At 46.0% G+C, this 16,034-nt stretch overlaps 1 protein-coding gene across 1 annotated transcript in view; it reads left to right on the forward strand.

The window, feature by feature from the left end:
- Positions 1-9,197: 9,197 nt before the first annotated feature.
- The window catches only part of LOC8032754 (plancitoxin-1-like), a 34,785-nt gene continuing 27,948 nt past the window's right edge, over positions 9,198-16,034 (forward strand). Inside the window, exons 1-2 of the mRNA XM_002400184.3 lie at positions 9,198-9,359; positions 12,977-13,190. Of these exons, the coding sequence (XP_002400228.3) occupies positions 9,238-9,359; positions 12,977-13,190 (336 nt within the window). The 5' untranslated portion in view covers positions 9,198-9,237. The remainder of the gene's footprint in view (positions 9,360-12,976; positions 13,191-16,034) is intronic.

Below are 16,034 nucleotides of genomic sequence, written 5' to 3' on the forward strand. Positions count from 1 at the left end.
TTCCGCGCTTTGTTTCCTGTTTCACCCACGACCTACTGTAATTCTGACCTGCCCAAAGAAGAGTGTGTTAGCGAGCACCATGTAGCACAGGCCAGACTGGTACACATTACTGAAAAATAGTAAGGAATTACATTTACAGTTACTCGAGGCTAAATTGTAATTTATTACAATTACAATTACCCTCCCATGAAATTAACTGACCGTTACCTCAAAAAGTAATCCGTTACTTTCGTGGCGTTACTTTTAACATTATTGTCCTCAAGTAAGAAACAAAGGGAAGAGGGTTATTTAAGTTCTTATAGTTGCCACCTGTTCCATTTAATGACCTTGAGTATTTTGAGCAAAAGCTGGCTCTCGAAAGTCTCGTCAGACATCTTGCGTTATTTCTTACTCAATATGTCGACTGCTACGCTGAATACCATTTGAGCTGAGGCATATTGTTCCTCACGAATGCTTCATGATCTGCATTGAGCTTTTCAGCGAAGCAAGTGCAGACGGAGCTTTGTCTCGTGCTGTGACATTATGAAAATGGTCGTAGTCACAATAACCGAGAAAGACATTGTTAATTCTTTTCAGTGCACTCACTGCCTCGAGCTTCCTGAAGAGGCGCACAACCACTTGGTGTCCTCCTCTTCCCGCCTTTGATCGCAAAGAAAAACTAAGGGACTAAAACAAAGCGGAAATAACTTGCCCCCCCCCCCCCCTTTTTTTTTGTACAATTGTTTATTTCGATTTTTTGACATTGATGTTAGGGTCTAAAAAAAAAAAAATATAGATTCAGGGGCTTGGTGTTGCAAAAAAAGGCTTTGCGGAACTGAAAAGTGCCAAGCCTCCCTTTGCGCTGGTCGATTCGCGGCACAGTGTCACTGCGCTCGACTTTACAAAATGAAAAAAAAAAAAAAAAAAACTTTATTTAGAATTGGGGGGGGGGGGGGGGAGGTTGGTTCTGACAAAAAAATGTAACGAATTACAAGGAATCCGTTACGTCAAAAATGTAAGGGAATTACTTTAAAATTACTCTAGAAAATATGTACTTATTCCGTTACTAAATTACTGAAAAATGTAACGGATTACGTACAAGTCTGGCACAGGCTGCGGCTGCAGCGTTTCGTCACGTGATGACTGCGCGGCGAGGAGGAAATGCATTTTAAAGCCGGTTAGTCTTATAGACCTTTCCAAATATCGCCTACTGCGCCCTGCTATCTTTGTCTATTGGGCTGTGCAACGTTTTCAGAGCATGCGCTGTTGCTCTGTTGTGCGGTATATCAGACGCTGCGCATGGCTCCACGGCTCAGCGACTCAGTCTTTTTCATCCGGGTGATAATCGATGGAAAGGCCTATAGACCCTTTAAGAAAGACTGCCCGCTGTTGGCAGCTGTGGACTCCCTGCATAATGGCAAATAAAACCGCAACGTCACAGCCCATTTTATGCGTTTGTCTGTATTAGAAGGAAAGAATACACCCACGGAAAAACTGGTGAGCTAAGCGACGTTGCGCTTTTGACGCTGTTTGATTGGCTCTTCGGCTTCTAGTGTTGGCTGCGCTCCAACGTTCCCTATATTATGGAATGACTTGCACGTTCCACGGTGTCAATTGTCTCGCCATTGCGTAGCGGTTCCGACTTTCTAATAATCGGCCTGTGACTTTCAAAAGGGGTCTATAGACGTTTGCATCGCTTATAACCCGGGCGAAAAATGTTGAGTCGGAGAGCTGTAAATGCATACGCAGCATCCAATATAAAGCACAGCACATCAACAGGAAGCGCTCACAAGGCTTTCCACAGCCCAGCAGACTAAGGTGGCAGCGTGCAGCAGGCGAATTCTGCAAAGGTCTATAGGGCCAACATACCTCAGGATATAATTATAATGCAATTTTTCGGTCGCTCACCAGTCACCTAGCTGTGTTTGGAGATTTATGTTTGTCCTTTGTCCCTCTTGTTCCCCTTCTCCAGGGATTACTTTCGTCATACTTCAGGAGCCGCGTAAGCAGAAAACGTGTAGTTCGGTCATTCCGTAACCGCTAAACGATCTTCAAAAAACGGCAGACGGTGCAAGGGATCAAACCCCTGTCACCGGCATTGATACCAAGTAAGTTGCCCACTGATAACGCAGAAACAGAAGGAGCAGATGCAGGTGGCGTGAGAAAGCGCGCGGAGCGGAGAGGAGTAGAAAAGGCCAGAGGAGCAGAAACAAATGGTGTAGAAAGAGCCCGCGGAACGAGGAGTGGAAAGGGCAGGGAGGCGCGCTTCTCCTCTCTTGGTGACCCAAAAACTTCAGCGCGAAGGTTGTTTATCCGGATGGTGCTGAAGAGAAGCGCGCGCAGTGTCACGTAGAGACAACGGTGTTACGTCATCTGTTTCCATATAGAGGCTTTAGACACGCGCCAAATTACAGCCGCCATTGCTGACCTCTTGTCTTGCGGAGATACCGAGCCACTGAAACGGGTGTTGACGAGCCACCAGAAAGGCCAATGCTGGAAAGAAGGACATAATGAAATGTAAGATGGCAAAAACCTGGCCTGCTATGGTAATGACGAAGTGAAGAAAATGAAATAAGAGGAAACAAACACTGAAGGTCAGTTATGGCGGCGGCCATGCACAGCTGCTGCAAAGCGTCTATAAAACCATGCCCCAGGCACCACGCGAACTAATAGCACCGCCCACCCTAGGCACTGAAAGGCTAAGGGTCATACTGCCTTATAGGCACTGCTGGAACTGAGAGCAACACCCGCTTTATAAAGATGCCGCATTCAAACGCGTTTGGCAGAATGATCCAACATGCAGCCGATTTTGGTTTTCTAGTGTACCCGCATATCAATCGAAGGCGCGCGAGGCGCGGTGGCGCTATCTGGTCCTAACATATTCTTAGTCGGCTATCCTCGCGAAATCTCGTCAGAAAGCGCGTAACATTCGTCCCTGGTGTACAGAGGTGTACAGAGAGATCGGGGTGGTAGCACAGAGGCAAAAGAAATGACAGCCCCAGTGGCCGGCACCAAGAGGCTGAAACAAGTCTGCCCACTATCGCCGCTGTTATTCTTGCCGTACATCGCAGGAATAGAGAGGAAGATGCAGGAGACCTCCCTGCATGGTCTATTCCGTGCAGTACATGAAGGAGGGAGCCAGGAGTGGGAGGAGACTCCCCGGTCTGTTCAATGCAGACGATATTGTGCTGATGGTGGACTCCCTCCAGGACTTACGGACCCTCATGACTGAGTGTGGGCAAATGGGAGCAGTCCTGTGGCTGGGATTCAGCGCCAGGAAATCGACACTGATGAGCTTCGTGGTGGAGTGGAACTCAATATTGACGACTTGACCCTCCAGGGTAACCAACTGCCGTGGGGGGAAAACTGCAAGTATCTGGGTGTGTGGATTCATACGGGACACAACTACCTGATACAGCAAAAGGTCATGCTCCAGGCAAAGAGTAGGAGCAGCAGCGAAATCGCTACGGCCAAGGCCCTCTGGGGATACAACTGGTAGGATGTGACCTGTGCAGTGTGGAAGATAGTCGCGGTGCCGGGCTCGCCATCGGAAATGGCGTGCTGCGCCATTCGTCGCGAACCCGAGACTGCCTCCAAGTGCGACAGAGAGAAACGGGGCGGGTAGATCTGGGAGCCAGCAGAGAAGCACCAAATGAAGCCGTACAGGGAGACTTGGGGTGGGCCAGTTTCGATGCCAGGGAGGCCCGAGCAAAGCTGTGTTTTGAGCGGCACCTCAGGAGGATGGGGGAAGGGTGGTGGGCGAGATTAGTGTACAAATATGTATACATGAGGGGCATCTCGACCCGATGGGTGCGTCCAACACGCCAGCTGTCCCTGTGGTATGGCGTCAGTGACCCACTCCTTTACCCGGTCAAAGAACAGCACGAAGAGCAACAAGGAGGCACATGGTCCAGGGAGAAACAAAAGGGAGACGCAGCGTGGGGCCGAAACGGCAGCACGGAAGTCGGCGATAACCTTTTACGCTACAGAGAGGCAGCAAATCAAGAGAGTGGACTTTCTGGATAACACCAGGGGCAGTGCACTACCCTTCAACGCCCGAAGCGGGATGCTGCGGACTTGGATGCATCGAGCAAAATATTCAGATGTACGAAATACTCAGACTGAGACGGCGGAACATGTCATACTCGAGTGCGCTGGCCTGCAGCCGGAAGTGGGGGGCGGTGGGAACATGGCGGTGGCGCTGGGTTTCCGGGACGGTAACGAGGATGAAGCCAAGCAGCGAGTCAGGGGAGGGGACCCACCGATATCAGCAGCAAGGCAACAAAACGAAGACTGGAGTGCTGGTGGAAGACAAAGCAAGCGGAGAAAATTGAGGGAAATAACATGAGTGGCTAAATCCAGCGCCCTAGTTGAGGTCCCCCGATACAAAGGGGATAGCCCTAAATCCAAATCCGAATCCGAATCCGCACATGAATGCTGTAAGGTACGTTACGATTTGCAGTTAGTCGCGTAGGACAGTCAGCATATGCCATTCGTACGCCTTAGAAAAATACAAAAAAACCTCCAATATTAATACGTCGCAGAATGGCCCAAAGAAATTTATGACGTACGCGATCCAATGCTTTTTAAGTCAATTTGAAGCATGGCAATCTGTTTTAATTCCCCTGCACAACATTCTAAAAGGCTTCTGGCTAGATGAACGTTTGTTTGGATTGTCCTACCCTTTATGCCACACGTTTGGTGGTCCCCCACCAATTTCCAAATAACGTGCTGTGTAGCCTTCTGCTCGGGATTCTCGCTAATATCTTATAATCTACATTCATAGACTTATTGGTCGATAACCTTCTACACGGCGCCACTTGGCGGCGTCATCTGATATTAGAATTAGCATTGTGGGTTCTCAAAGAACAGTGCCGATGATTTTCTTTGAAGAAATCTTTTTATGGCCGAGAGCAGAATAGGACGGTGTACCTTTATTAATTCTTGCAAAAACTTCAGCAAAGCCCGTCTGGGCATGTCGTTTTACCTCCGGGCAGTTCGCTTATTGCCTGTTCGACTTCCTCCAGGCTGATGCGTTCCTCCGCGCATTCTTTCATTTTTTCATTAATCCTCGGCGTAGAGAACAAGAGTTCGTCAATTCCATCTTCCTGTCACTACGGGAAGAGTTAAAATAACCGTCGATAATGTTCCACAAAAGAGTCCTCAATGTTCGCTCTGTCTGTTGTTGTAACTTGTTATGGCGAAATTTCTTTCTATGTCGAGAATATATTTGGACTAGGGCGCCTCAATGACCTTTTGTTTAGAGTGATGCCACCCTTTGTAGTACCCGACGCCGACAGCACGCGCTCACGAGGAAAATACAAAGAAATCGACGAAAACAAAATGTCGCCATAGCACAGTCAGCGCTTCTGAACAAAAAGAAAAAAAAAACAAAACAAAAAACGAATGTAAAAGTGGGAATAAAATGGCCAGATGTCTCCACCCTAAGCAAAGCGCACATGAAGGCACCCTAATTTGGACAAAGCGTACTTGTCTTCCCCTATGAGGTCCTGCTTACTGGGTTCTTCACAGAGCCCGTTGCGTCCTTGAACATACAATAGTGTCTTCATACAAACTATCACTTGACATACTTTAAACCGAAATGAGTCGGTTAACCATGTTCACCCGATTAATCGCACTGATTCACCGAATATTTATTCGAATAATAAGTCTCGTTCACTTTCATGCATATTAAGCAAAAAAATTAAAATTACATTATTTTTGTGCCTTTGCTGAACATGTAATTAACGGCGCAATATACAACTGCGATTTTGAATGAACCTTAAAATTGTTCACCTAAAGTTTGCCCTTCATACACATGTTCGCGTTCACATCCGCGCCGTGAAAGCACTTAATTTAAAATTTTTTTTCCTTCGTATATTTCCTACTTAATAATTGGTTCAACAAATTAATCGCGAATAAAAAATTAATCGATTATTCGGAAGGTTAATAGATCGCATGCCTCAGCCCTGTTTCATATCACCTTCTGGAATTTTAACGCGAAAGCATTAACTGGGGGCCATAAAGCAAAGCTAGCGAAAAACGGCACGGAAAGTCCCATTGGCTGGGGGTTGTCTGTAACAGCGAAACGGAACCTACATTCCTATTGGCTTCGACGCGTCATGTGGCTCCATAGCAACGAAATCGTCATTGCTAAGGAGCCAGCCTAACTGCTGGCGGCGCAGCATTACGCGAGTTTGCGCTGGCCTGCATTTAGGCCTAACGTTAGACCTATCGTTACGCCTTTGAGCTCTAACATGTACACGCAGCTAGAGCGATGATGTAATGAGAGGATACGTGATTTCAGCATGCGCCGCGCTGAGCTTCGCACTCCCGGCGATGCCCCGCCAAGCGGCGCAGCAGTCACCAGCGAAAGCAGATCGTGAATCAAAGAGTCTCAAGCAGCAAGAAGCGTCAACAAGGCTTAACTTCCATGGAAATGCAGCGAAGCCACCGGTCTTCAAACCATAGGGCGCCCAATGGTTTGAGGACGGGTGGTTTCGCTGCGTTCCCATAGGAGTTAAGCCTTTTTCTTTTTCTTACTTTTTCCTCAGGCAAGTTCGCTCTTTGCGAATTTCATAGAAACACTGCATGATCTCTGGCCAACGCAGTACAAAATCGGAACGCGATAAGTTAAGAAACCGACTTTTTCGGTCGATTTAAAGAGCCTGGCCGCTACTTGGGTCACGGGGTATATCGTCAGCGTCCGTAACTTCGGCAATAGCTGAACGTGGCCGTCCGCGCCAGCTGAAGAGCCCAAGTTATTGCGCGTTGTCACACAATGGGGCTGGATATTTGCCGTGCGTAAGGGTCGCCAGTTAAAGAAAGAAGTGTCGCGAGCTTCCTAAAATCTGTACTTTCCCAACAAACGGGTGGCGACATCTGCTCGTAGGCTTATTCGGGAATAAACTTCTCAAGGAAAGGCAGCGAGGCATACCGCGAGCGGCACCTGCTTTGCCCGATTCCCGTCTTTGACGACAACAAAAATCACATTTACTTAACGAGACCAAAGGATCACCCCAAACGTTCTGGGGCTTTTAAAAAAAGTCAAATTTGGGGGTTTTATGTGCCAAACCAACGACGGGCATCTGGCACGCCCCAGCGAAGGACTGAGGATTAATTTCGACCACCTGGGGATCTCTTGACGTGCAACCGAAAGCTCGGTTACACGGCGCCTTCTCCGCAATCATCCTCCGTCAGATTGCGGGCACCTCGGCCGGGATTCAAACCCGCCACATGGGGATCCGTAGGCCGGCGCTCTCGCCTCGGAGCCACCGAGGCGGCTGTTCTGGGGCCTTGACAAAGCATTTGGAATTAACTCATTCCGGCGGTTTGTTGTTCACAGCGGTCGGTCGGAGGTTATGGTTTGACCTTTCTGGACAAAAGAGGAAGAAAGCTGGGGATCTCTTTTTCCTGTCCTCTCAGATTTTAAAATGTGTTGACCTCAGTGGCGATGTGGCCTTTCGTCTTATAGCCTATAACCCGTTGATTCATAAGCTGACAGTGCGGTGGAAGATAGATGCTCATTGAAGCAGTCACACGTCTTTCTTTGCCACGTAACCACGCTCTAGCTCATACGCACGCGCAGAGAAAGGGACTGGTCAGGTGAGGAAAAGAAAGTGGTTGATTTGTTCTGGTGAGCTCGTAGCTCCCGCCGCACTGTCAGCTTAGACATGGGTGAAGTATAGTCTCATCGGAAGGACATGACGCCGTGAATCGTTCTTGCTTGTTATTCGTAAGCCGTGGACTTCCAGCGACGTCTTTACACGTAACCTTATCTTCGCCTTTACAGTCCGCCTTTGTGCGTCTGTCTAGTTCTTCGTACGTGGCTTTGCGAGCAGATGGCTGTCATTGATTTTCCCTGATGTCTTTTTTTACGAAATTTCACCGTGAAAAATCATTTTCTCTTTTTGTTTGGAGCTCGCAAACGAACTTTTTTTTTATTAAGAACAAAAGTAATTTAAAAATCAATTAGTAATTTTCGCGAAAATACCGCCTCAACGTAATTGATTCCATTACTAAATAATCAGCCTAGAAAAGTAAATCATCCCATTACTCATTGCCACAACAAGTAATTCAATTCCGCTAATTTCATTACAGTAATATCATTACTGCCATCTCTGGGGTACGGTCCTTCTAGTGGCGCCGCTCTACGACTGGATATGCGCTTCGAACTTGTTCCCGGAGGGCGACATTGCGGTAACCAGCTGGAAGGAGCTGTGCACAAGACATATTTTGAGTTTTGTTTGGGCAACACCATCTATAGTAATGAAGGTCTCCGAGCGGCCGCACTTTTCCCTCTTGGAACGACCTCACAGTCGGATGGCGCCAACTAAGAGATTGGACCCGAAAGCGATATCGAGAGTCCTTCGACGCGTTTATTGGACACGAGGCCTATCCGAGCACCGAAGCAGCAATCGTATCCAATCTATGTCTTCGCTCGATATCACTGTGATGACGTCAAAATTCTAATGCACGGGTTTGGATTATTCTGGGTTGTGTGTCGCAGAAACGTCTTTACGGAGCTCCCTAAATGGTAAAAAAAGGCACCCTATCGGCGACAGCCCCTCCCATACGAAGTCATTTTGTGGGCAAGTTAGGATTACAGTAGGCCGCGGTTTCACCAAACTCTTGCTTTGTCAGAACTCAAAAATAAAGGCTGGTTCGCACAGTACCGTTTGCTTAGGTTGCCTTGCGTTACGGAAGCTTCCGTCTGCTTACGCCACAATTTTCGGAATAGACGTGCTTCATATTAAGCGTAGCTACCACTGCATGGAGACAGAGTGGCCACATATGAGGCACGAATATTTCGGCAACTTATACGTAACGTAAGAAATGTAAGAAAACGACGCTGTTTGAACCATGCTTACGTGGTATTTACGCAAGCTGTTGGGTAGGTGCGTTCAATGACTTGCGAACATCCTAAGTATACTCATAAAATTGTGCGGGCTCTTCTCGGTGTGTTCATGCGTGCGTCCGCGCATGCATATAGCTCAAGCAACCAACGATTGCAAGCGAAATGAAGAAAGGTCAATCACAATATGGGAGCTGCAAATGTCATTTATTATCGCAACTGCGAACACTAAAGTTAGGGGCCTTTAAAAAAAAAACAAATAATAACTGTACTGAACAAATTTGTAATTTGACCTTCAACAGGGTTGACCAGTGACAGTGAAGTAGGAGGTTTTTATTGTATGTCTTTCTTGAGTGGAGTCAGCTATAGAGTACTTTCTTTAGAGCAAAGAAAATGATAACATCATGTGGTACATCGTCAGATGTCTCCTTACTGTACTTACACTCGTGGAGATGGTGAACTCCGCCGACGTGAATCACCATCACCATGTTTACTGTAAAAACAACGAGGGAAAGGATGTGGATTGGTGAGTGATTTCAAAACAATGTAGTTCAACCAATTACTAAAGTGTGATTAGAAAATGTGCCCCAAGTACTCGTACGGTTTATCTTCAGGTTTTCTAGCGAGTCATCAAGTCTGTTTTGTCAATAGCGTGTGCGAAACTCTCGGTAGAAAGGATGCCCATTTGAAAGAGACAAAAATATAAATTCATTTCAATCCTTCATTTATTTTGTTTTTGAGAGGGGGGGGGGGGGAGGAATTGACCGATATTTTGAGGGTGCTAATAACAAATGACTTTATGATAAATCGAATATAAAAGATCACACGCCAAAGCATATATCTGGTGACACCTCTACAATAAAAAAAAATATTCGGCTGCGTTTTTTTTATTTAATACTTTTTATATGAATCATACAATGTTTTGAACCGTACACGTCAAAATTAGCACCATAGTATCTGGCTTCGAATTAAAACACTCTAAAATTACAATTCAGATTGTAAACAAGTGTAATCTTTTTTGGCGGTCACGAAGGAATTTTGCACGGCCACGTACGCTGCGCCGCAGCGTCGGAAAAACACATGCTGAAGACGGCCGCAGTTGAAATTCCGGCCGTCGTATTTTAATTTACGAAGTTCAGCACGCATTCACTGCGAGGAAGTTGCGGTGCCTGTATGCCTTTCCCTCGGCACATGATGGTTTCGCACATATATAAATTATTTTGAAAACCACCCAAGCTCCCCAGCCCGCGCTCGAGGAATATTGGGAACTTTGTTTCTTCAGTTCCTAGTGATCGGTAATTTCTGCCAATTCGATGCTTACACATTTTTGAGTGTAATCCGGGGTCATCGTGAATAAGTGCCGTGTAGATTAAAGAGACCTGTCGTATCACATTTCAAATTTCCCATCAAAGTCTACGTTTTTGATACTCTGCTACGCTTCGACCTGGCCGAGCTGCAAAAATCTCTTCCAGTATTATTATTCTCGTACAGCTTCAAAGACGCTTGTATTCGATTAGAAACGCTAAAAATTTTATAAACAACCCCGCTGGCTCCGAGCTAAATCCCGGGTTAGGTTGTTGTGAATTCTTGGCTTTCAAAAATACTCCTGCTAAAACAACAATCACTAGAATGATAATATTGTAAGTGATTTCTGCAGCTCAGGCCAGGTTGAAGAGTGGATTGCAAGCACAGAGTGAAAAACGCAGACATTGACGATATATTTCAAAAGTGATATCACAGGTCTCTGCAATCTACACGACGATTATTTACGATGACTTCGCATTACACTCAAAATTCTGTAAGCATCAAATTGGCCCAAATTACTTATCACCAGGGAATCGAAGGAACGTCGTTCCCGTGATTGCTCCAGTGCGGGCCTGGGCAGACAGAAAAGGTGATCAAGTATTACTATTCCGGCAAAACTTTCATAGTCAATCCGCCTCCTCAAAAACTGGTTCGAGACCTTAGTCGGCAAATCTAAACTGGTAACAAAACTTACCAGACACAATAATTTGTTTTTAGCAACGTCATGAATTTTTTAGATTTGGTTTGACACGCTAAGATGCCCTACAGGCAGTGCTAAAACGTGACGCCAAGTGTCATAATATGAGGTCGGCACAGCTCGTTTCTCACGGTTTTAATAAATTTGATGAAGTGAAATGAATAGTGGAAAAACTAACGCCGACAAAACAACCGCAACAAAAAACAAAGGGCGCCAAAGCCTGCTCGACTTTCCGGGATACAAAACATATTGTCACGAATGACAAAGTGACAAAAAAAAAAAAAAAAAAAAAGAAGCTGAGGTAATTGAAATATTTAATGGGTCGAACCTGCGCCCAAAACAAAGAGTGAACAGCAGATAACACCAGAGCGTCGCAGGGGTGGAAGTCGGCGTAACAGCAAGATCGAACGCTGGGGCGATACTGACTGCGGCTCGCCTAATGTACACGCGTAGGCTTCTGGAACAATCGGCGTTGAAGTTTCGGCGGATAGAACATTCGGACCTTGAACAAGACACAGGGTTCTCGAATTCAACAGAACTGTATACTGAAAGAATACATAAAAGACGCATAACTCCCACGAATCGAACCCTGCGCCTCCGCGCGAAAGTCAAGCGCGAGAACCACTCGGCCACGCACGTGGCAATAGGACGTCACCCTAGTAGAAAGTGCGAAAATATAGACTGTTTCTTTTGACATAACCTACATTTGGCGTATTCTCAATAAATGTTTTGAATTTACATATAATAAAGAGCATGCTGAGAAAACGTCAAGCTTAGTTATTTTGAAATCATGTATAGTTCAGATAGCCTAAAAAAAAAAACAACGCCGGAGCTTTTTAAAAGTAGCCAGCTTCATGGCAACAGATTTTTTCGATTATCCCGCATGACATAAATTCAACTGCTTCGCATGCGTTGCGGAGTTTTCTTTCTTCTTCATTACCATAACTGCTCTAACGGCTGACTCCATATCTTGGTATTAACGTAAATCAACAAAATTGCATGAAAAACCACCAGCAGCAGTTTGTATTCTGTTTACATTTAGTATTAACAAAACCTTTTCGTGAGAACGTGACGGAACCGACACTTGCAAGCTGGACTGAGCAGCCTCTTCAAAGTTCGCGTTGGTCCCTCGCGCGCACAAAGAACTCGGGCGGCACTTGTCAAGCTTGGCTGTAACCCATCTGGGTTTATATAGAGCTAATAAGAACACACAGCGATATGGCCTATTTTATTTTTTACTGTACTTACACCAGGGTAAATAAGCCTGGGCATCTCCAACTTCGTGACTAGTTTCGCGATCTGTTAGTTGCAGTTTACATACCTCAGAGCTTAGAACACGTGAATATTTAGCAAGGCTTCTTCGGGGCGTATAGACGCTTTACACACGGCCTAGATTACGGCCGCCATTGCTGACCTTCTTTTGCCTCACCGAGACACAGAGCCATTGAAACGGGCATTGACGAACCCCCACAAACGCCGATGCTGGGGAGAAGGATAAACTAGAATCTAAAATGGCGATAACCTGGCCTGCTATAATCATAATGAAGTGAAGTAAAGGGAATAAGAGGAAACTAAAAACTGAAGGTCGGTTATGGCGGAACCCATGCACAGCTGCTGTTAAGCGTCTATAGGCCGAAATCCAGCGTGCAAAGACAACCTGTTCTAAACGGTCTGCTTTACCTCCATTCACAGGCGACGTTTGACTACTTTTGTAAGTGCCTTTTCAGTACAGTGTGTTTACAACATTATATACCAATTATTTCAACTTGATAAGCTCAAAACGCCTTGTGAGTTTATTCTGTCAGTCAAACGGGAAATGTGCCATGATCCGCTGATGCCTTTTTCCTACTCGTTTGTACGACGTTTAATAGCAAGCATATTAACGTATTAAAATGTATTCGTTTGCTGACGGGCCAAACTACCACATTGGTTTTTGGGTCTGTTACTGCTTCAATTTTGCGTCAGGTTCCACAAACAAATGTAATAAAAAAAAACAAAAAAACAACGTCGTAGGGTCTATGTTCCGCTTATTGGAGGCCGCCACCCGGCATGCATTGCTCTTACAGCCGAATAAATTGCAAATTTCAAAAGCAAATCAAAATGCAATGCTTCGGTTTTTTGTTGCACGCATTTTCTTACAGGTTTGTTATCTATAAACTTCCTAAGATGAAACCAAGAAAGAATCCCCCCTCGAGATATATAAATCCGTATGGAGGAGAGATTGCTTACTTTGACTCGACCATGACCAAAGGCAAGAAGTTCCCGTACTGGACGGAAAGCAAGTTCGGCATCTACCACCAGGACAATCCCGTTGCATACACCCTCAGGCCTCTCTTGGAGAAGAAGCAGTCAAAGGTCAGTACCGTTCTATGCAGCTGTTTTCATCTCTCTAGAGAAATTATTTTATACCCACTAAACTAAAAAAAAAAAAAACTATATTGTTGCAATGACCACTCTCTGGTACATAAAGCAAGCAAGTCAACAAAACGCGTTTCTCCGCGCACACACACAAAAAAAAGAAGAAAGGCGCGAAGGGTAGAATGGTGTCAGCGCGTGCTAGAACAAAACGCCGGCTCCCGCAGGCCCTAGTTTCTCCGATTGGCAGACACAAGTATCTCTGCAGTGGTTCCTTAGTGCATTGTATCGTGTCTAGTAGTACATAGCTTACAAAAACAACGTGCCCCTTGAAGTGTTTCTTGCCCATGTTCTTGAGGGGGACTCCACCGCCCCCCATGTTTACCATAATTTTTAATTGCTTAATGTTATAACTTTTCTTGAACTAGAAATGCGCTTTTTATTAGCTCAGTGTGCAGCGTCTAGATTGTGCGTCAACAGACGTTTCGCATTTTGGGACGAATTGTTTTGTCTGTTATTGATTGGGTATTTTCTCTATTTTATATTTCACCATAATTACGGGCAAAGCCCGTAATTATGGTGAAATATACCTAGTGCCCACAAATACGGGTGAAGCCTTCAAACTGACGGCGTAAATCGGCTTGTGTATCATGCCACGACTTACCACTGAGGTTTCCGAAGGGGATAAAACCATCCCATCAAAATGTTTAAGAAGATTCTTACCTACGTAAGAACTAAAGAAGAACTATACCTATGGTTTGTGACAGGTTAAGAGAAAAGTGAAAGGTCCTCCTACCTCTTTCGACTTTAGTAAAGTGTACGCTGGAGAAAATGCTACCTCAACTCCAGCGTTCGCTTTGCTGAAGTGAAAAGAAGTATGAGGACCTTCCACTTCACTCTTAAAATGTCACCGACAGTAACCGCGTACGTTCCCTCTGACTGGCGCAACCGACAGATGGTGGAAGCGGCCCCAGTAACCTAAAGTCCTTTGATATTTCTGTGACAAGTAACGACAACCATCAAAAATGACAAAGCACATTCCGCTGGAAAAAAATGGTGTCATTCATTTCAGTCTTCTGCTGTGCGCCGCCATTCACTTCCCAAAACCTCCACCGTCAAACATTCGGCGCTTCAAAAAATGCCGCTACTTGTAGGAAGCTTTTTTCTGGGGATTTTACAGCCACTTAGAAAACTTTTTCTACGGTGGCTTACGGCAGCTCAACAGCAGCCCGGTCGCACAAACACCAGACGACATGTCGCTGAAATTACTCGACAAACCGTCAGTTTTATTTATTATATGTCCATTTAACGTGTGTTATTGGCAATAAAAAAAATCATACACTGACCATCATTGCACCGAAAAAGCACTATCCGTTTAGGATTCAAAAAGATTATCTGCTTTTGGTGTGACCGGGCGGCTGCTGCTCTGCCGCCAGCCGCCGAGGCCGCGCTGCTGCCATCTGTCGGCTGTTGCCCAAGTCAGGCGGTGCGCGGTTAACAGACGGTGAATAAAAACAGTTATCGTTTTGTTGTTGTTGTTGTTTTTTTACTTTTTTTATTTACGTAAGTTCGTTCATCATAAATTTGATGCGATGCTTCCACCACCTTAAGGCAACTCTCGGGTAAATCGAAGCGCGATACGTTTCCAAGCCGATTTTTGCGGAACCCGACTTCGGGGGCACGCGGTGCAACCACGATCTAGCTGTCTTGGGTGACGCCTGCACCTCAGGAGCAGACCTGCGTGGCGGGCCAGTTCGAGGGGCTTCGATCGCGCTTGTGGTTTCTGCGAGCCTGTGTTACTCATGGTGAACTCAAGTGGTCGTCCTTTCCTCTGACCTTTATTCAACAAAGCGCTCCCTCCTCGCCGTCAAAGCTACTCGGGATCCTTTTCAGCCGATCACAACTACTGGGCTCAGGGGGCTCTGACATTGGCGGACCAGTCACGGAAGTAGTAAATCTTCTTGAGATTCGTGATGTATAAAAAACAAGTTTTTAAAGTGTACGATGGACCATTAAGCAATATCTACGCTCGCATCGCGATGAAAAGACGGCTGTTTACACAGTGCATCAACACGTAAAAAATAAATATCAGCAGCTTGCGAATTATTTTTCACAGAACAGAGCAAGAAGCCTCTATTTGGGAAGAGCTCTCAACTAATGACGTTTTCGACAGTGAATGCGCTCCGATAGCGGTCGTGCGTACGGCAGAACAGGCAAATATCAAATGGTTAATGAACCGCGTTTGTCTTACTTCGGAATATCATGCCAGCATCACCCAGAGGACATAGCACGTATCGCCGTGTGACATAAATCTCAATGCATTATAGTCGGATCTCCATTCATTTTCCAACAAAATCCTTCGAACACACTTTTACCGAACCTGAAATTTCCTTTGAATGTCTACAAAACCCGATAAAAAAGCGGCGAGCTCTGGGAGGTGTTTCTTCATCAGTTCGGCTCAGTGGGTTCACCGCCGTGAGGTGAGCGATCTCGTAAAAGCACTGGGAATGCTTCCCACGTCTAGTTCTGTGACGGCCACAAGCAAATGTCGTCCCGTCCGCTCTAATTCTCGCCCCGTCGAACGCACACCCACTTTGTAGAACCAGATATCCATCGCCGTCATGCCGAACCCACCGCACCACCGTAGACCACTGCCAGCCATCCTTAGCAAAACCACGTGATCCCCGTCCAAGCACCACGTGACGCCTGCGCCGCTCCGCACTCCGACGGCTAGAGACGGAGTGATAGGGGGCGCTCTGAGAGCAAGGAACGCCCTCGGAAACAACCAGGCGCCACAGCACTCCTTTTCAACCTCTTAGATCTCGCGCGCTGTGGAAAGAGCGC

This window comes from Ixodes scapularis, unplaced genomic scaffold, assembly GCF_016920785.2.
Source record: "Ixodes scapularis isolate PalLabHiFi unplaced genomic scaffold, ASM1692078v2 PGA_scaffold6__148_contigs__length_123643588, whole genome shotgun sequence".
NCBI classification, from domain to species: Eukaryota; Metazoa; Arthropoda; class Arachnida; order Ixodida; family Ixodidae; genus Ixodes; species Ixodes scapularis.